This window comes from Pomacea canaliculata, linkage group LG4, assembly GCF_003073045.1.
Source record: "Pomacea canaliculata isolate SZHN2017 linkage group LG4, ASM307304v1, whole genome shotgun sequence".
In the NCBI taxonomy this organism is placed as follows: domain Eukaryota; kingdom Metazoa; phylum Mollusca; class Gastropoda; order Architaenioglossa; family Ampullariidae; genus Pomacea; species Pomacea canaliculata.
The window spans coordinates 2,708,043-2,723,426 of NC_037593.1; the positions used below are offsets into that span (position 1 = coordinate 2,708,043).

At 40.3% G+C, this 15,384-nt stretch overlaps 1 protein-coding gene across 6 annotated transcripts in view; it reads right to left on the reverse strand.

Moving 5' to 3' along the window:
* LOC112563356 (apoptosis-inducing factor 3-like) overlaps positions 1-15,232 on the reverse strand; it is a 24,614-nt gene extending 9,382 nt beyond the window's left edge. For 2 of the 6 annotated variants that reach the window (XM_025237278.1, XM_025237277.1), the window contains exons 1-8: positions 15,086-15,232; positions 6,105-6,411; positions 4,701-4,845; positions 4,147-4,256; positions 2,534-2,643; positions 1,896-2,022; positions 1,509-1,621; positions 952-1,038 (exon numbers count right to left, since the gene is read on the reverse strand). In XM_025237278.1, the coding sequence (XP_025093063.1) occupies positions 952-1,038; positions 1,509-1,621; positions 1,896-2,022; positions 2,534-2,643; positions 4,147-4,256; positions 4,701-4,845; positions 6,105-6,411; positions 15,086-15,217 (1,131 nt within the window). In that variant the 5' untranslated portion in view covers positions 15,218-15,232. The other 4 variants (XM_025237280.1, XM_025237279.1, XM_025237282.1 and 1 more) reach the window with 4 other exon arrangements.
* Between the last annotated feature and the right edge of the window lie 152 nt (positions 15,233-15,384).

A 15,384-nucleotide genomic window follows, 5' to 3' on the forward strand; every position in this document is an offset into this window, starting at 1 on the left:
CCCGCCCGCTGGCCGCCCACCAGTAAATATACTATATATACAGTATTGGATAAAACTGAGTTAACTATATTAGTCCGGCCCTCTAGAATCATTCCAGTTTCTCATCCGGCCCCTTGGGAAAATTAATTGCCCACCCCTGCCTTAGGATCTATGACACAATGAGTTTTGTTTTGTTTTTGCTATTACTTTTTCAGCTTTTGCTTTCTTTTGTGTATCAAATGCGACTGCAGATCAGCAAGAGGTACAATATATAAATTATTTTATTTAAACTTATTTGAGCTGTAAAAAAGCAGAGTTTTCAGACTTTTTTGGAGTGAGCCATTAGTCCTTTCACCCCACCTCTGAAATCCTCTCCATAATATCTCAGAGTGTTTATTACATACTTTAGGGACTGTCACATTTCCAAACATCCTAGCACTAATATTTCTACAAGCAGATTGAGCATTTAGAAATATCTAGAAAATGTGAGGCAGTATAAGTTATACTACTTGTGGCATGGCACTACTAGGAACTGTAAGGCAGTAGAAGTAGTAGTTGTATTACTTGTAGTGTGGCACAACTAGGAAATGTAAGGCAGTAAAACGTGCATTACATATAGTATGGCACTGCTAGGAACTATGAGGCAGTACAAACTGTACTGCCTCATAGTGTGGCGCTACCATGATATAAGTTTCTAGTCTTAGCAGTAAACACATTTCATTTGTATTGTATTCCATGGATTGTTTTGCACATATCTGAAATTGTTGTGGTAGTCACAAATGTACATAAAGGCAGAAATCGATGATATGAAATTATCATAAAAGCAATTTCACTGATGAAAATAACATTCTTAAAAATGTGTAATGCCACACCAATATGCTTTTTAATATAAGAATTTTCATTGAATTCACCTACATATTTTTGTCACGGAAAGTTTACCAGAAAATCAAAGACCCATTCTCATATTCTTACCTCAGCACCTAAGGTAAACTCAATGCCATATTCATCATAAAACTCTTTTTTCCTCAGGGCAATGGCTTCTGCTGAAGATGACATAGCCTAGAACAAATTATTGACAACTACTGCAAACCATATTGCAAGCCACTGCATTTCTATTAAAGACTCTTCTTTATCCACCCTCTTCAAGTAGAGAAGCAGTTGAGAGAGGCTTCTATTTTAGCATAATTAAGTTATCTAATAACACCCATGAAACAGCTGAATGAAAATGATTCAGGCATGTCACCAGATGTTCTAGATTCTATTGTTGTTTTTCCAAAAAAAAATGGATTTATGAAAACAATGTTCTCAGCCTTTGATATGACTGGTAAGCTACTTTCTAATCAGAAACACGTCATTTTAAAAAAGTATAACTTTTATTCCTTGTACTCCATGAACAGAAAGAGCAGATTACAGCTGTCTGACATAGTAATGCATATATACACATATTTCTTTTAAAAACTACTCTTGTACCAGAAGACAGTTTGAAGTAAATGCATGGCTTTTAGCTATACGACAAAGTCAGTGTTCACCTTGCTAAGCTTAGGTCTGTCATAAGGAAGGTTATTTTCCTTTGTTATAACAAGGATACGTCCTGTAAAGCCTTCTTGTCTCAGAGTCTCTGCACAAGTCGCAGTTGCAGCTCCTGAAAATCACAATTTAGTTACAAACAGTTGCTGGGCAGTAGTGGCAATGACCGCCACAGCAATGGCGGGAAGGATGGCAGTAAAATTGTAATGACTTAACCATATAATAAACAACAAATGGTAGAGCTTAAAAATCATTCCAGCCAGATTTTTTTATAAGTGAGGAATAAAATGTCAAAATATATTTATTCAGAAGAAATAAAACTGAAAATAAAATTGCCAAATATTTTTTTGTGACCAGCCATTTTGTGACTTCCACAGAACTACCCATACCTCCTCCAACTAGTACAAAGGTATTTTTGTTGCGGGGATCAAGACGGCACATGGACTTTAGCCGCTTGGAGGTTTTGAGATCTTCAGGGTTTGCTGTAACCACAACTTCATCACTTCGCACCTCAACCTGGTTAAACATTCATACATATACTATCATGTATACCATATATGCAGACTGTTAAAAATATATGTATTACAGACATATATGTTTTCTGCTTCATTTGCATCTAAATCCTTGATGCTCTATCTCCCTCTCTCTGTTTTTCTCACTCACTATATATGTATATATTATTATAGTCACTTTATAAACTTCAAAGTGCGGTGCTGGAAGGAAGTAAGCGTAAATAATTATGAGAACACTGAAACTTATTGTTTTTGAGACAAGCATCCATTATTATTATTATTATTATGTTTGTGTGTTTTTCTCTTTAGTAAAGTGCTTTGAGTCCGCCCTTAATGGAGGAAAAAAGTGCTGTACAAATCAACTTTATCATTACTATAAACAGCATGTAAAAAGTCTTTGAAATGAAAATATGCCCCCAAAAAATCTCCAAAATACATGAAGGTTTTGAAGCTGGCTTAACTAATGTAAGAGACAATAAACAATAAAGACATTTTTCAAAAATTGTCTGACACACCTTAAATTTGGGCAGACTATCAAGACCTGGATAATCTTCAATGTCACCAGTTTTCACATTGAAGCAAGCCCCATGCCAAGGGCAGCGGACAACACCATTACAGTAGGCACCTAGTACGAAGACAAAATACAGGCTAAAAATAACCTAATAATTGTGATGAAGACAGAATACAGGCTTAATATAACCCAATAATTGGGGTGCACATTAAGTTATTTTCACTCTGATATGGTCTGCTACCTAGCTAGCAAGATATCAGTAGTTTTCATACCACTATAGTCACATTGGTTGTGATCATCTTAAACTAATTTTTGTATATGTGTGTGTGCATTTTCACCAACAGTATGTTTTGGTTTAGGTTTAGTCCTCGCTACTCCTTGAGGAGCATAGGGCCACACCAACACATCTCCAGCAGACCTGGTTTTGGGCAGTCCCTATCATGGTGTCTTGGCTAGTGGGATTTTGGTTGGGTTTTTTTTCTCCTCCCCCACAGGCTGATGTTGAAGATCTTTTCAGGCCATCTAGTTCTTAGGATATGGTGTAGGCATCGGTTGGTAAAGGTCTGGAGCTTGTTGTTCATGGTATTTGTCACTCTCCAGTTTCAGAACCATACAGTAGGATTGCTTTCATATTTGAGTTGAAGATGCGGGTCTTGCTGCAGAAGTATAATGCTTGGGAGTTCCAGATAGGGTGTAGACTGTTGAAACCATGCCTGGCTTTGTTGATGCGGCTTTAGATGCTGTCATCCGCTCCACCATCCTTGTTAATGATGCTCCCCAGACATGTGAAGCAGTCTGTTTCCAGCACATTCTCGCCTCGAAATGGATTGGGAGTTCCTGCCTGTTGTTGATTTTCATCACTTCAGTTGTCTTTCAGCTAACTTTTAAGCCAGTCTCCTCTGCTTTCTCTGATAGTCTATTCAGTTTGGTTTGTGTATGCTGTCGCCGTTGCTGTTGCTGTTGTCATCTGCAATGTCCTGGTCTTCTAGCTGTTTGGTGAAGGTACACTGGATACCAGTGCTGTTGTCTTGGGTCATCTTATGCATAATCCAGTCAATGACCATCAGGAAGATTGTTGGCAATAATATATAGCCCTGTCTTACTCCAGTCTTCATAACGAAAGGTTTAGCGAATTTGCTGTTGTGGATAATTTAGCAGGATGAGTCTTCGTACCCCCTGGATAATATTTATGACCTCAGGCGGAATACCATAGGGATTCATCAACCTCCAGATGACGTCCCTGTCTACACTGTCAAAGGCCTTCTCAAAATCCACAAAAGTTATATAAAAGGAGGACTGCCATTTGAAAGACTGCTCAATGATGATACGGAGGGTGGTGATGTAGTCAGTGCATGACCTATCCTAAAGAAACCCTACTTGTACTGATCTCAGTCTCTTGTCTAGTGCCTCCTTCAGTCTCTCTAGTATATCCTTGTCAGGACTTTGTGTAGTTATGAAAGTGTGGGCTTTTAAAATAAAAAAGTACTATATAAAATACAACTCAATTACATTAGTCCCCTGAGTCTTAACATGTGTACTGTAGTCACATAGACATATAGTCTGGTGCATGCATCTGTACATATACCAATGCAACAGTATGCTGTTTTAATTGATTACCTTTTGACAGTGGTGCACCATAATGAGTACACTTGTTTCCTACAGCATACAGATTTCCATTTTCTTTCACAAGAAGGGCTGTGTGTTCACCTATCTGAACTTCCTTAGCACTGCATAGAAAAAAAAAAACCAACATATGTACTGCACCAATAACGGTTGCAGGGAAAAATCAATTAATTCTATCTTATAATAAAAGACAAGAAAATGTATGTAACTTACGTACTTATAAAATATAAGAACAATGAAACTGTACAACTACGTGCTGTGAAAATAGCTTAAAAAAAAGAAAGTAAAGAAATTACAAATTTACTTTTAATGCTAAATCTTTGTGGTTCAAATAGTTTGTAATAAACACTATACAACCATGCTGTTCTTTTCCACTTATGTGGCTCTTTGTTTAGCATCACAATTTCACTTATTTTAAGATAAATAATTAAAAAAAACTGACAATAACTAAAAGTGACAGGAATTGCCACCTTCTGTGCAGTTTTTTTTTTTCCATACAATGGTAGGCTAAAGGGTTGGGTTTTTTTAAAGTCACTGAAGTTACGTACTCGCCTTCTCCAATGTCATTAACTTTACAGACGACAGTCTCAACACCAGATGCCATGTTCCCAGAGTCAGTGTCAGTAGAACAGCCAGACATGTAAACTGGCTTGGTGTCTTCACGAGGAGCAAAATTTACTCCCTGTACATTTCCTGAGAAACAGAAGGTTTCAAATTTAAAATGCTTTTTTTTTTCAAATCAGCCTCAATTTATACAAATCTGGGGCGTGATCTCCAGTCTATCAAATTATTGTATTTACAAAGGTTAAACAGGTAAATAACATGACCTTCAAGGACTTTATGTGAGTGCAAAATGAACAAAATTATCTAAAATGTCCACTGTTCTGCGTAGAGAATACATTAATTGTAGTGTTGACAAACGGTCGAATACATCCCAGGGTAAAACAAGCCGGACCGACATTATAGAACACGATAAAATCACCAAAATCAATAATTATCATTTTCAGAATAGATAGGAAATAACAGCAAAACAAAGGTGAAAAAGGTCAACAAAACCCACTCTAAATGCAGACGAAAAGCAGAAACGAAAGTACGTCCCACAATGAAGCAGACGACAGGCTATTCAACAGATATAAGCGATGTAAGAGGTAAAAGACGCATAATAGTTACAACAGACTAAGCGGCATCAATGCAAGTAAAATTAATGCTATCCGAGGACACGAAAACTGCAGAGTCACCCTTTGTCTGTCACATGTTTCAGCATATCACACAGCCGACACTCTCGGAAAGTACATGCCGTCATTGTGTCACGTGACTCACGAAAAGGGAGCGCATGCCGTTGTACGTCGTCTGCATCTTAGCGACTTCAACAGCGGTCGAAGTGTGAGTTATACACAAAAACCAAACACGTTAAACATCTGGAAATGGGATATTAACTTCACCATATGTCAGCCACATCCACATCAGACTCGTTTATATAATTATGCATTTTGAAAATGAATCCGATTTCCTTCAAGCTGTGTGTGCGAACACGCTATCTCGTCGCCGTATCGTCTATCGTTGGCAATGCAGTTCTTATCACGTTTCTGATTCAATCTATTACAGATACTGAAATCAGTTCAGACGTATGGACTTCCATTTCATCCAACCTTTTCTTTAATTTTTAAATAATTCTTATTCTGAACGCTCAACTGTAAAACCGCGCAATATCAAGTGAATGCACATTTACCACAAAGAAAGGCTTTGTAATGGGCTGGGGAAACCCCCTAAAAGCCGAAAAGCAATAAAATTAAATTAGTATCGACGTGGTTTACAGCAGGCAAGGAAAAAATACTGTTTTAAAAGTCCATATTTTCCTTTCTTACCTCACCCCACCCCCACCCCCCACACACACAGAGGGGGAAAAAAGTAACACAAGGATGTATATATTTAAAACAGCAGATCACACTTACCACCTCTGGTTTTGGACTCTTTCGCTCCCATTCTTGTTGTTCTTGTAACTGAAAAGAGAAGTCTTAACTGACACCAACTGTATCCTTGCTTTAAAGCTGAAGTTTCATTACGCCAAGCCACAGGTGTGCGAAGAAGCGTAGATCTTTTAAGGTTGTTGGAGGTGCCACCACTGTCAAGCTTTGATGGAATTAGTATCGACAGTACTCTGAACGAAGTATTGATCCCTGTTATGGTTATGTGACTCCGCACCAGTGTTTTGCAGAGTCTTGTAACACCTTCCTTGATCCCTTTGGCAGGATTCAGCATCTGCAGAAAAACATCAGCTATAATTTATAATGAGCTTTTTCATAACTGCTGTATACTACAGTATGAATAATTATTTTGTTTTATAAAACATGGGAACAAATCATTTTTTAAAAATAGTCTCTTAAAATAGGTTTATCACTAACTATAAAAGGGAAAGTGAAGGACGAGAGAGTTTAAAGATTCCTTGCAGACCTGTGAATAAATTTGTCACAAGACAGGAGGGCTTGATGGCGAATGCTCCACCCTCTTAGTCTTACCACAGATATTGCGAACACAATCTTTCAATATATATACTTCGTGTACTTCTTTCATTCAAATTCATTGCAAGGAAAAAAAGAGAAAAGAAATCATAAGCCTCAAACAGTTTGACTTCCCCATCCCCCAACCGAGTGCTTGTACCTTAATTACTGCTTTGTTTTCCTAACAGAGTCCGACATAACCTCTCGCCAGAGACACCAGTCAAGGGATGTTTGTATATACAGTCTTCACGAGAAAGAAAGTTCGTAACAGTCAATCAAAAGACTTAATTGATCTGATTTTTTTTACCAGAAAGCTAGAAATTAGTTCAACTGTCTACCCTAGGGGTCAGGCTTAGTCCGCCCTTACCTCGAACCTCTAGCAACTCCATATTCCGCTCCCTTGCCCGCTGGTTGGCATGGATGCTGAACACTTGAAATGTGGCCTTGACGCCCGCAATTTCTGGGGCTTTTCAATCAGAGAAACTCGTGTGGGGATCAAGGTACAAGCAATGTGAAGCTTTCCTGCAGTGTAATACTGAGAGAAAGATCTTTTCCTCAATATCCTTCAATGCTAAAATATAACGCAGACCATCCCTGCGCCCTAGGTAACTGCCTAATTCGCCTGATGGTAAAACCGGGCCTGCCCCACTCCATATAAAAGTTTCCTGATGTGCCTACCTGCATTTACTTCTTACCCCCTCCCCTCTTTTTCTTCCCACTCCTCTGTTGTTGTTTTTAAACAAGTAACGTCTTCCAATAAGATACCAACATAAATGAACGTATTGCTTCTATGAGATGATGTCCTCGAAAGGTTAGCAAGGGTAGAAGCAAAATCTGAGAACAAACAGACCATCTGAATTTTGAGTAACAAATAAAACTTAAATTTAAAAAAAAAAGGTTAGGAAAGCATCGTTTGATCCCCGTGAAGTGAATCTAGCCAGAGAGTGATCTGTAATGGATCTGTGCCAAAAAAAAAGTGAAAAGAAAATAGAATAAAACTGGGAAACCATCCGAAGATTACCGGTTGGCTGTAATAATGTGTATCCACGGCAGGAACCAATGTTGTCTGAAACGAATACTAAAGCAAGTTTCTAACAGTCATGTACGGAACGCAATCTCAGAATCTTAAATCTTTCTCTACAAAGGATTTAACAACAAAAGGAGAACAAAACTTTAAATCCTCCACAAAATACGCATCAAGAGAGTGATTCTCATATATCGCGATTTAAAAAAAAAATATAAAAAAGAACGGAAAGCTCGGAGATTTTTCCCTTTCGTCTCGACATGCGTCGTGTTTAGTTTGGGACCGTTGACTGATTGACGATCAGTTGTCGTCTGTACAGAGGGCGGGAGTGCTACAATGCGTATGTAAAGTCTTCTATTCACATCAATCTTAAGCCGAACGAATGCGTACATCTCTCGCACGCACCAACACACATCTATCAACGTGCATACAGGCACACCACGCTTTGCTCGCTGGTGTCGCAGTCCCTGGACTTTCAATGGTTTACATCAAGTAGAGCGCCCTTTATCGCTCTGGGTGATTAAGGGCAGCTCATTAATTCTGTCAACCCTTCCCCTGCGTCCACCCACAGACAGAAAAGAAACTGCAAAAAAAAAAAAAAAAAAAAAAAAAGACCGTCTTGCTTTCAAGAGAGCGTGTGCATTTGTGGTATTGCATGTGTGTGTGTGAAAGAGCTTATACTTAGCGGTCGTGTGGCTGCAAACACACCCCTCCCCCACCCCCGGCTCTCCCTATCCACCACTTCCCTTAAGCGCTTCCTCTTTACCGTTATCAATCATCATTAATGCCATCAAACATTTCTTCCTGAGAAAATGATCCAGTTCAACTGTCGCCACTGCAGTGAACCTGTATTCCCACTAGCGAACAATCTACTAGTTTGTACAAAAGCACTGCCGGTGATGGTCGCGTGAGTACACCTATGGTCTACTCTAGGGTGACGAAGCAGCTCTTTTTTCCTTCTCAGTGTTATCACAATGGTATCGTAATAGTTCATGTAAACAAAGCCTTCCAGTTATTCCCTTATAGGGCGTGCCTCTAGCTCACACGCAGAGACACGCGTGCGATTTTGTTTTTTTTTTTTTTTTTTTTTTCGATGATAATAAAATGATTATCCAACATTTAAAGACTTGGTTGAAATGGAAAAAGAAAACGAAGAAGAATTAAGCAGAAGAAAAAGCCATTAGTAACAGCCAACGACATAGGTACATTAGGAAGTTCAAAGAAGACCGAAGCTTTGGAGGGGGCGGGGCGGGGCGAGATAGGTAATCTTTCGTGCTGCAAGCTGCTACCAGCAAAAGTGATGCACGTTTTGCAAACAGAAACGCGAATACAGAAAGGATAATTTGCGCCTACTTGAGATTTATAGTTTTAGGGATATATGAAAAGATGTTATGCGAGACAACAGTCCATTCACGAAAATACAGTTCGTTCGTTGACCACCTGGATGTTGCGACAGTTTTTAAGTTAGTAAGCAGTAAAGCAACCAGCGAATTTTCACTTTTTCGAACAACTCCCAGAAATGTTAGAAAGAACTGAACAAGTGGATGCAATAGGGATTGCACAGAACAACACAGTACGGCATCCATATATGTACGCGACAGAGCCATCTTATTCAGTTCTCATTAGCGTATGATGTCTACTGCAAGATTCCGACAGCAGCAAAGATGCTTTGTGCACTTCGTAAAGCAAGATGGATGGCTTCGGGAGGAGAGAGGGGCCGGGGGAGGGCGACCTTGGCGAATGAAGGCTAGGTTCGTAGTAAGAGTGAAGTGTGTGCTTTCTCACACTTAACGCGTCGGTGAACACAAGATAATAATTTCATCGGGCGGTAATATGAAGAGAGGTGAACTCTTGCTCTGGAAAAGTGGAAAAGAACATGCGTCTTGTCTCCGAAGTTGCCAAGCGGTGTTTAGAGCCCGCAAACATTATTTTATATTACATTAACCTAGGACACCTTTGCCACTGTTTTATAGCTACAGCCCCAGGGATAAGCTACATCTGCGGACACCGCTTTGTAGCTATGGAGACAAGACGTTTGTCCTTGAGTTCCTGTTGTTGCCGCAGGGCAACGACCTAACCTCGCAGCAGACTCTGTAACTAATCTAGACAACTACTTTAAACCCTTTCCAGGGTTTTCCTCTATCCTCCTGCGTGTGTTCTGGGGAGCGGGGAAGGGAAGAGGCGGCTTTCGGATATTTCCAGCACAATGATGCTCATCTCAAGTTTTTATTACCAGCTGCCATGCTTCTTCAAAGCCAGATGTAATGGTGTTTAAATGGTGGCTACCATGCTGTTCCGACGCTAGATACGGCACTGTGCAACTCAGAAACTATAGCTACCATACCATGCTCTTTCGAAGCTATAGCTATCGTGCAATTCAGAAAATATAAATATAGCTACCATGCACTGCTCTTCAGAAGCTAGCTAACGTGCAACTCAGAGGCTATAGACAGAGCAATTCTACAGCAACTGTCTCTCAGAACTATTGACCGTGCTACTTCAACGTTAGCTATCGTGCAGCTATAGAATGCCCTCACAAAATAGCTTGCCCGTGATATGTAATGCTTCTAACACCTCACTCCACAAACACTGTAACTGTCACAACTGGCTAGTATCTGGTATCAAAGATAGCGGAGCGTATTTGTCTGACAGTACATAGTTACAGTGTGCTAAATTCTTACAAACCTGACTCACCAAGTTCGAACATTGTTCGAGACTGTAAGCCTTCCTGGATGTATACCGGCATAAATGGTAAAAAGCTAAAATAAATAAAGTCATAAACTAATTTACGCCGTAAGTTTATCTACCGCGCAATAGCTATTGGATATAGATATGGTGCTTTCAAAAGTCACAGCTATTGTGCTACTCAAAAACTATAGCGACCGTGCTACTCAGTTTAAAACACTTATATTAAAACGTTGCCCCAACTGCCCCTTCAACCGGACTTCGTTGTCTGTGATGTTTACCTGCTGTCTTAGCCACAAACCTTTATTGCTGCGTCCCATTTACTGCTTCTTTTCTAGTTTGCCGCAAACTCTTTACGTCCTAGCTATGCCATCAGGCAAAATATATAATCAACTTCTCTGTCACGGGCTGTATTGAATCTCAGGTAACCAACTGATGCAATGACATGAATGCAGCAGGTAAAATTTGTGCGTGGTCAGGAGACAGAAACAGTTTGAGGCGGTAACCCAGACATTCCACCACTTTTTTTTAATAACACATCTCTCTCACACACACACACACACACGGTTTCCTCAACAACAAGTAAAAAAAAAGTGTATACCAAAGGAGAAAAAAGTGTGCGACAAAAATTAAGCCTACAATCTTTGCATTCAAAACATTTCACTTTGCCATTTATATTATAGCAACTTTAGCCAAATCAGTCAACCGTTAATCTATTTGAAGTACTGCATTTCGATTGCTGATCATAAAATGACAAACTCAAAGACGGTCTGCGCATGCGTGGCAGAACATCGTGTGGGAAACTTAGTCACTGACTAAACGCTACAATTGCAGAAAACTTAATATTCATTCTTTATAATGATTAAGGGACATCCTGACCTATGTCACAATCACGTGTCGTACGTGGAGGGCTGGGATGGGTTGATCAAATGAACCCTGCATGAACATGACTACCGCTCGGGCCTCGACAAAAAGCTGTATCACAACCAGCCCTTAAGCTAACAGATCGTATGGTTATTCTGTTTAAGCAACACGTAAATCATTTCGTATTTCAACGAATGTGAAAGGCACAGATGGATCGCAGCCTTCGAAGAGAGGGGATAACCAGGTCATCGTTATCGCACTGGTATACTGAAAGATTATGCAACCCCGTGGTACATTAATGCTCGTACAGACATTTGAACAAATTCGAACTTGAGATTGTTGCTACAAATTAAATTGTATCAATTGTCACACTGGATAGTCTCTGGTATCAAAGGCAGTAGAGCGTATCTGTCTGGTAACGTTTAGTTATGATATGCTAAATTCGCCAAGTTCGAAAATTGTGCGAGTCCTCATGCCTTCCTTTATGTAGACCGGCATAAATGGAAGAAACTAAAATAAACTCATAAAATTAATTTACACATGACAAAGACAGCATTAGCAGTAAGTATAATGCCGATTATATGACATGTAATACAAAGCACTTTCCCACAAAAAAAGATATCATCAAACATTTCACAGCTCCGGGAAAAAAAATCGCCTTTCCCCCCATAATGAAGGTCAAAGGTGAGAGGGCAGAAAGAAGTACGTTTGCTGTGAGACATTGCTGTGTGCACGGATTCATTTGGCGCCGACTGATAGCAAGTTCTGCTCACTCATTGTGACACCCGCCATTTTCCATGTTTATCTGCCGTCATTTCGTCGTTGTGAGAGTAGACATTTGCTCTACTGCCGCTATAACATCATAATGGACGCCTTCGATCAACAAAGGCCGTTCTTAATCGGACAAAGTGCCGAAGCGTCAAACTTCCGGAGTGCCCCAAAGTCCCATTGTATAGGCAAATGTACTGACAAATAGGTTTGGACTTTGCGTGTTGACCACAGCAGGAATATCCCGCAATTAAGTTTGCCTCCAAACCATTGTTTCACCTTCATACAAAAGTTTGCCAAACTTAGTCAAATGTTCAACATACTTGACTAAAAGAACGGCCTATAGAGACCGATATTTTTTGTAATTATATAATATATACAAGAGTATATATAGCATACGATCTGTTATCTTCATCATGATATCAATACCCTTCACGTGTCAGTACCTCTTAGTCTACTATAACAATCAATCAATAGTGCCGGCAATGTTAATTAAATCACAGGGCTAAATCGATTCAAGTTCGAAGCGCACATTTGAATCCATTCAAGCATAACATGACACCGCAGTATTTATTCGCGGAGCCACTACGACAATCATAAGTTATTTCTAGCTCCGCTACTTCACTCCGGTTCTCTGCTGCTCTCTGGAAAGTCAGGACTACATTCATGTATGCCCCGTTTTTCAAGCTACGTACTCTGTTCACATTCTCAGCTTCAAAGCCGATATTTAGGCCATTTTATGTGCGCATGCGAGTGATCCAGCATGAGAATATTAACTGCAGACATACTTACAAACTGTACCACCGAAGGTCAGCCCGTTCGTTCGACATGCAATCCGGTGACTGGGAAACGCTGCTTGGAAGTAAGACGATGTCACAGACAGCACTCTTCGCCTCCTGACCGAGACCCGGCTCGCGGGGTTGACTGTGGGCGGGCGCCCGCGGCGTGCAGTCCGTACCGTATCCAAGCTTTGACGCTCACGTCGTATTTGCTTTGCATTCAGCGGTACAAGCAGAAATGATGATACAGCCTCAAACACGACGCTGTGGCGAAAGTGAGAGGAAAACTGTATGCTGTTTGACTTACTACCAGTGGTGGGTGTCTGTGTTTGCTCAGCTATATATCTTTCTGCTCAAATCTCGGCCCCCTTCTGTGACTTAAGTATGCTGGCCATGCCTTGGCAGGTTGGAATTCCAGTGATGTGCGCCATGACATGAGAGCAAAATGTGTAAGCTTCGAACTTAAACACTGCTTTTTAAGATTGCGAAATCAACAGGTACACCGTACGCGCGCACTATAAGCGCATGACACAGAAAACAACCTTTTTGACAGGGCGTAATGCATGGGCCGTTCTTAGCTCCGCATGCATGCTGGTGCAAAACTTTGATGGGTGGGAAAAAAAATCTATAAATACTTGCAGCCCTCATAATGTAAGGGAGAAGGAGATGAGGTGTTTGGACACTTGCTTTCCACCATTGGCCGTCAGGACTGAAACCTTTTTGGTTCAGATTTTCCTTGGACAGGACACACAATTATTCACTTAGGGTAAGAAAAAATGTGGATGTGGATACAGGACTGGCTACGTCGGGGGGGGGGGAGGGGTTTCTCTCCCATTTTTCTTCCCCTCCCTTCGAACCTCTTTTACACAGACCCTTTTTCTATCACATAAACCACTCAACCATGTGTGAGACATAGGCGATAAGATATGCAGCATCATTGGGTCTTAGGTACGAATCTTGATCCGTCTCAGATGCAGAAATGATTTTACCTAGTTATGACACCTGGGGCTGGGAATCACCAGGTAGTATACGGCTTGTCCACCCCCCTTTTTTACTTTACTCAATGACGTCATATAGTAAGAAACATCTCCACATCAGATGAACTAACCATGCAACAGGCTTTACTGGACACTGGCAAGTTCAGGAATACAGAATAGGGAAGAGGTTGAGACACGTGTCTGTAAACCCAGTCAACCAGGCTGGCGCAGGAATCTTTCACAGCACTTCTGCGTGATAAGATACAAGTACTTGATATAGTAAGATCGCAGGCTTGCGTCTTCAGTTGACCCCAGTCTGTCCCTGAGCAAACTTCGTGTTATCTACGGTATGACATACTATATGAACTGCCTAAAACCTGTAACTTTTGTTTTGCACAAACTAAAGCAGTAAAGTAGTGGGGGAATATGTGTTAGTAGTTAATGCAAACCCTCACCAAATCGTTTCGTTTACTGAAAGGTCATAGGCTGTGTTTGGCTGGTATACTGTGCTCGAAAGTTTGTATAGGTTTATATTGTCTTAGTTGTTACCGATAACCCCAAATGAAAATGCAGGAATTTTGACTAGCATCTATTGCGCAGCACAGAAATGTACAAAGTCGTAATACGAGAGAGCGAAAGACAGGCGATGGGATTTGAGATGGAAGAGATTAAACGGAAGATCGTTTGATAGTTGGTACCACCGCAGTTTTTAATTATCTCCCTTGTCTTCAAAACATTGTAACCCAAATGTTCAACATAAACTGTCAACCTTTCAAGTTAGGGAAGAGACATCAAAAGACTAAAGTACAAGTGTTTCACGACACTATACTGACACCTGGAATGTATAATCTTGACTAGCAACAAAACTCTGCATCTCTTTCACTACCCCTACCTCTTATCTTGCACTCAATCATATAACGTCTCTGACTCAATCTAGTTTTCTTACCGCCTTGAAAATATATATAAATGAGACTACGAACATATGACCACGGACGTGTACATTAATTAATACAAGTTCGTGCTTTGACGGAAAGTGCAACTAAAGGACGACAACTACAGCATTCCCTTGATCAAGACCAAACATAATCATGGAGGAAAGTGATAAAAGCAGCCTTGTAGCAATCAGCAAGGAAAAGCAATATAAAATTTTCCACAAAAAATACTGCCTCCCCTAAAACTGCATCTCTTAAGAAAATAATAGCATAATTTTAAAGTACGTAAGCGAACACAGGAAAACAGCCGTAGGTCGGTATGTACTGATCCACTCTTCTACTAAACAGCCTATGTGAAGACTATTCACGTGCGCTTGCTAAAAATGAAAGCTCCCGATTACCATACCATTAAGACGTGGCTGGTGTTCCTGATTCTCCGAAACGTTATGAAACTAGCAAACAGCCTTGAGGCACTCGAGCCATGCTTTCCGTGCTTTCCTTCGCAGAGATCAAAGAGTTGTTCCCCTTCACAACGCATCGTATCCTCTTGCGATTAGGTTTGTGGTATAGAAAATAATTGTTAGTACCACCAGCATTACCTACTATTTGTGATATTTACACATCATAGGCGGTTCATTTCCTTGTTTATTTTGTAAGCTTTTGACATCGGAATAGTTTTATCAGGTATTTATTAAATTTAAATGC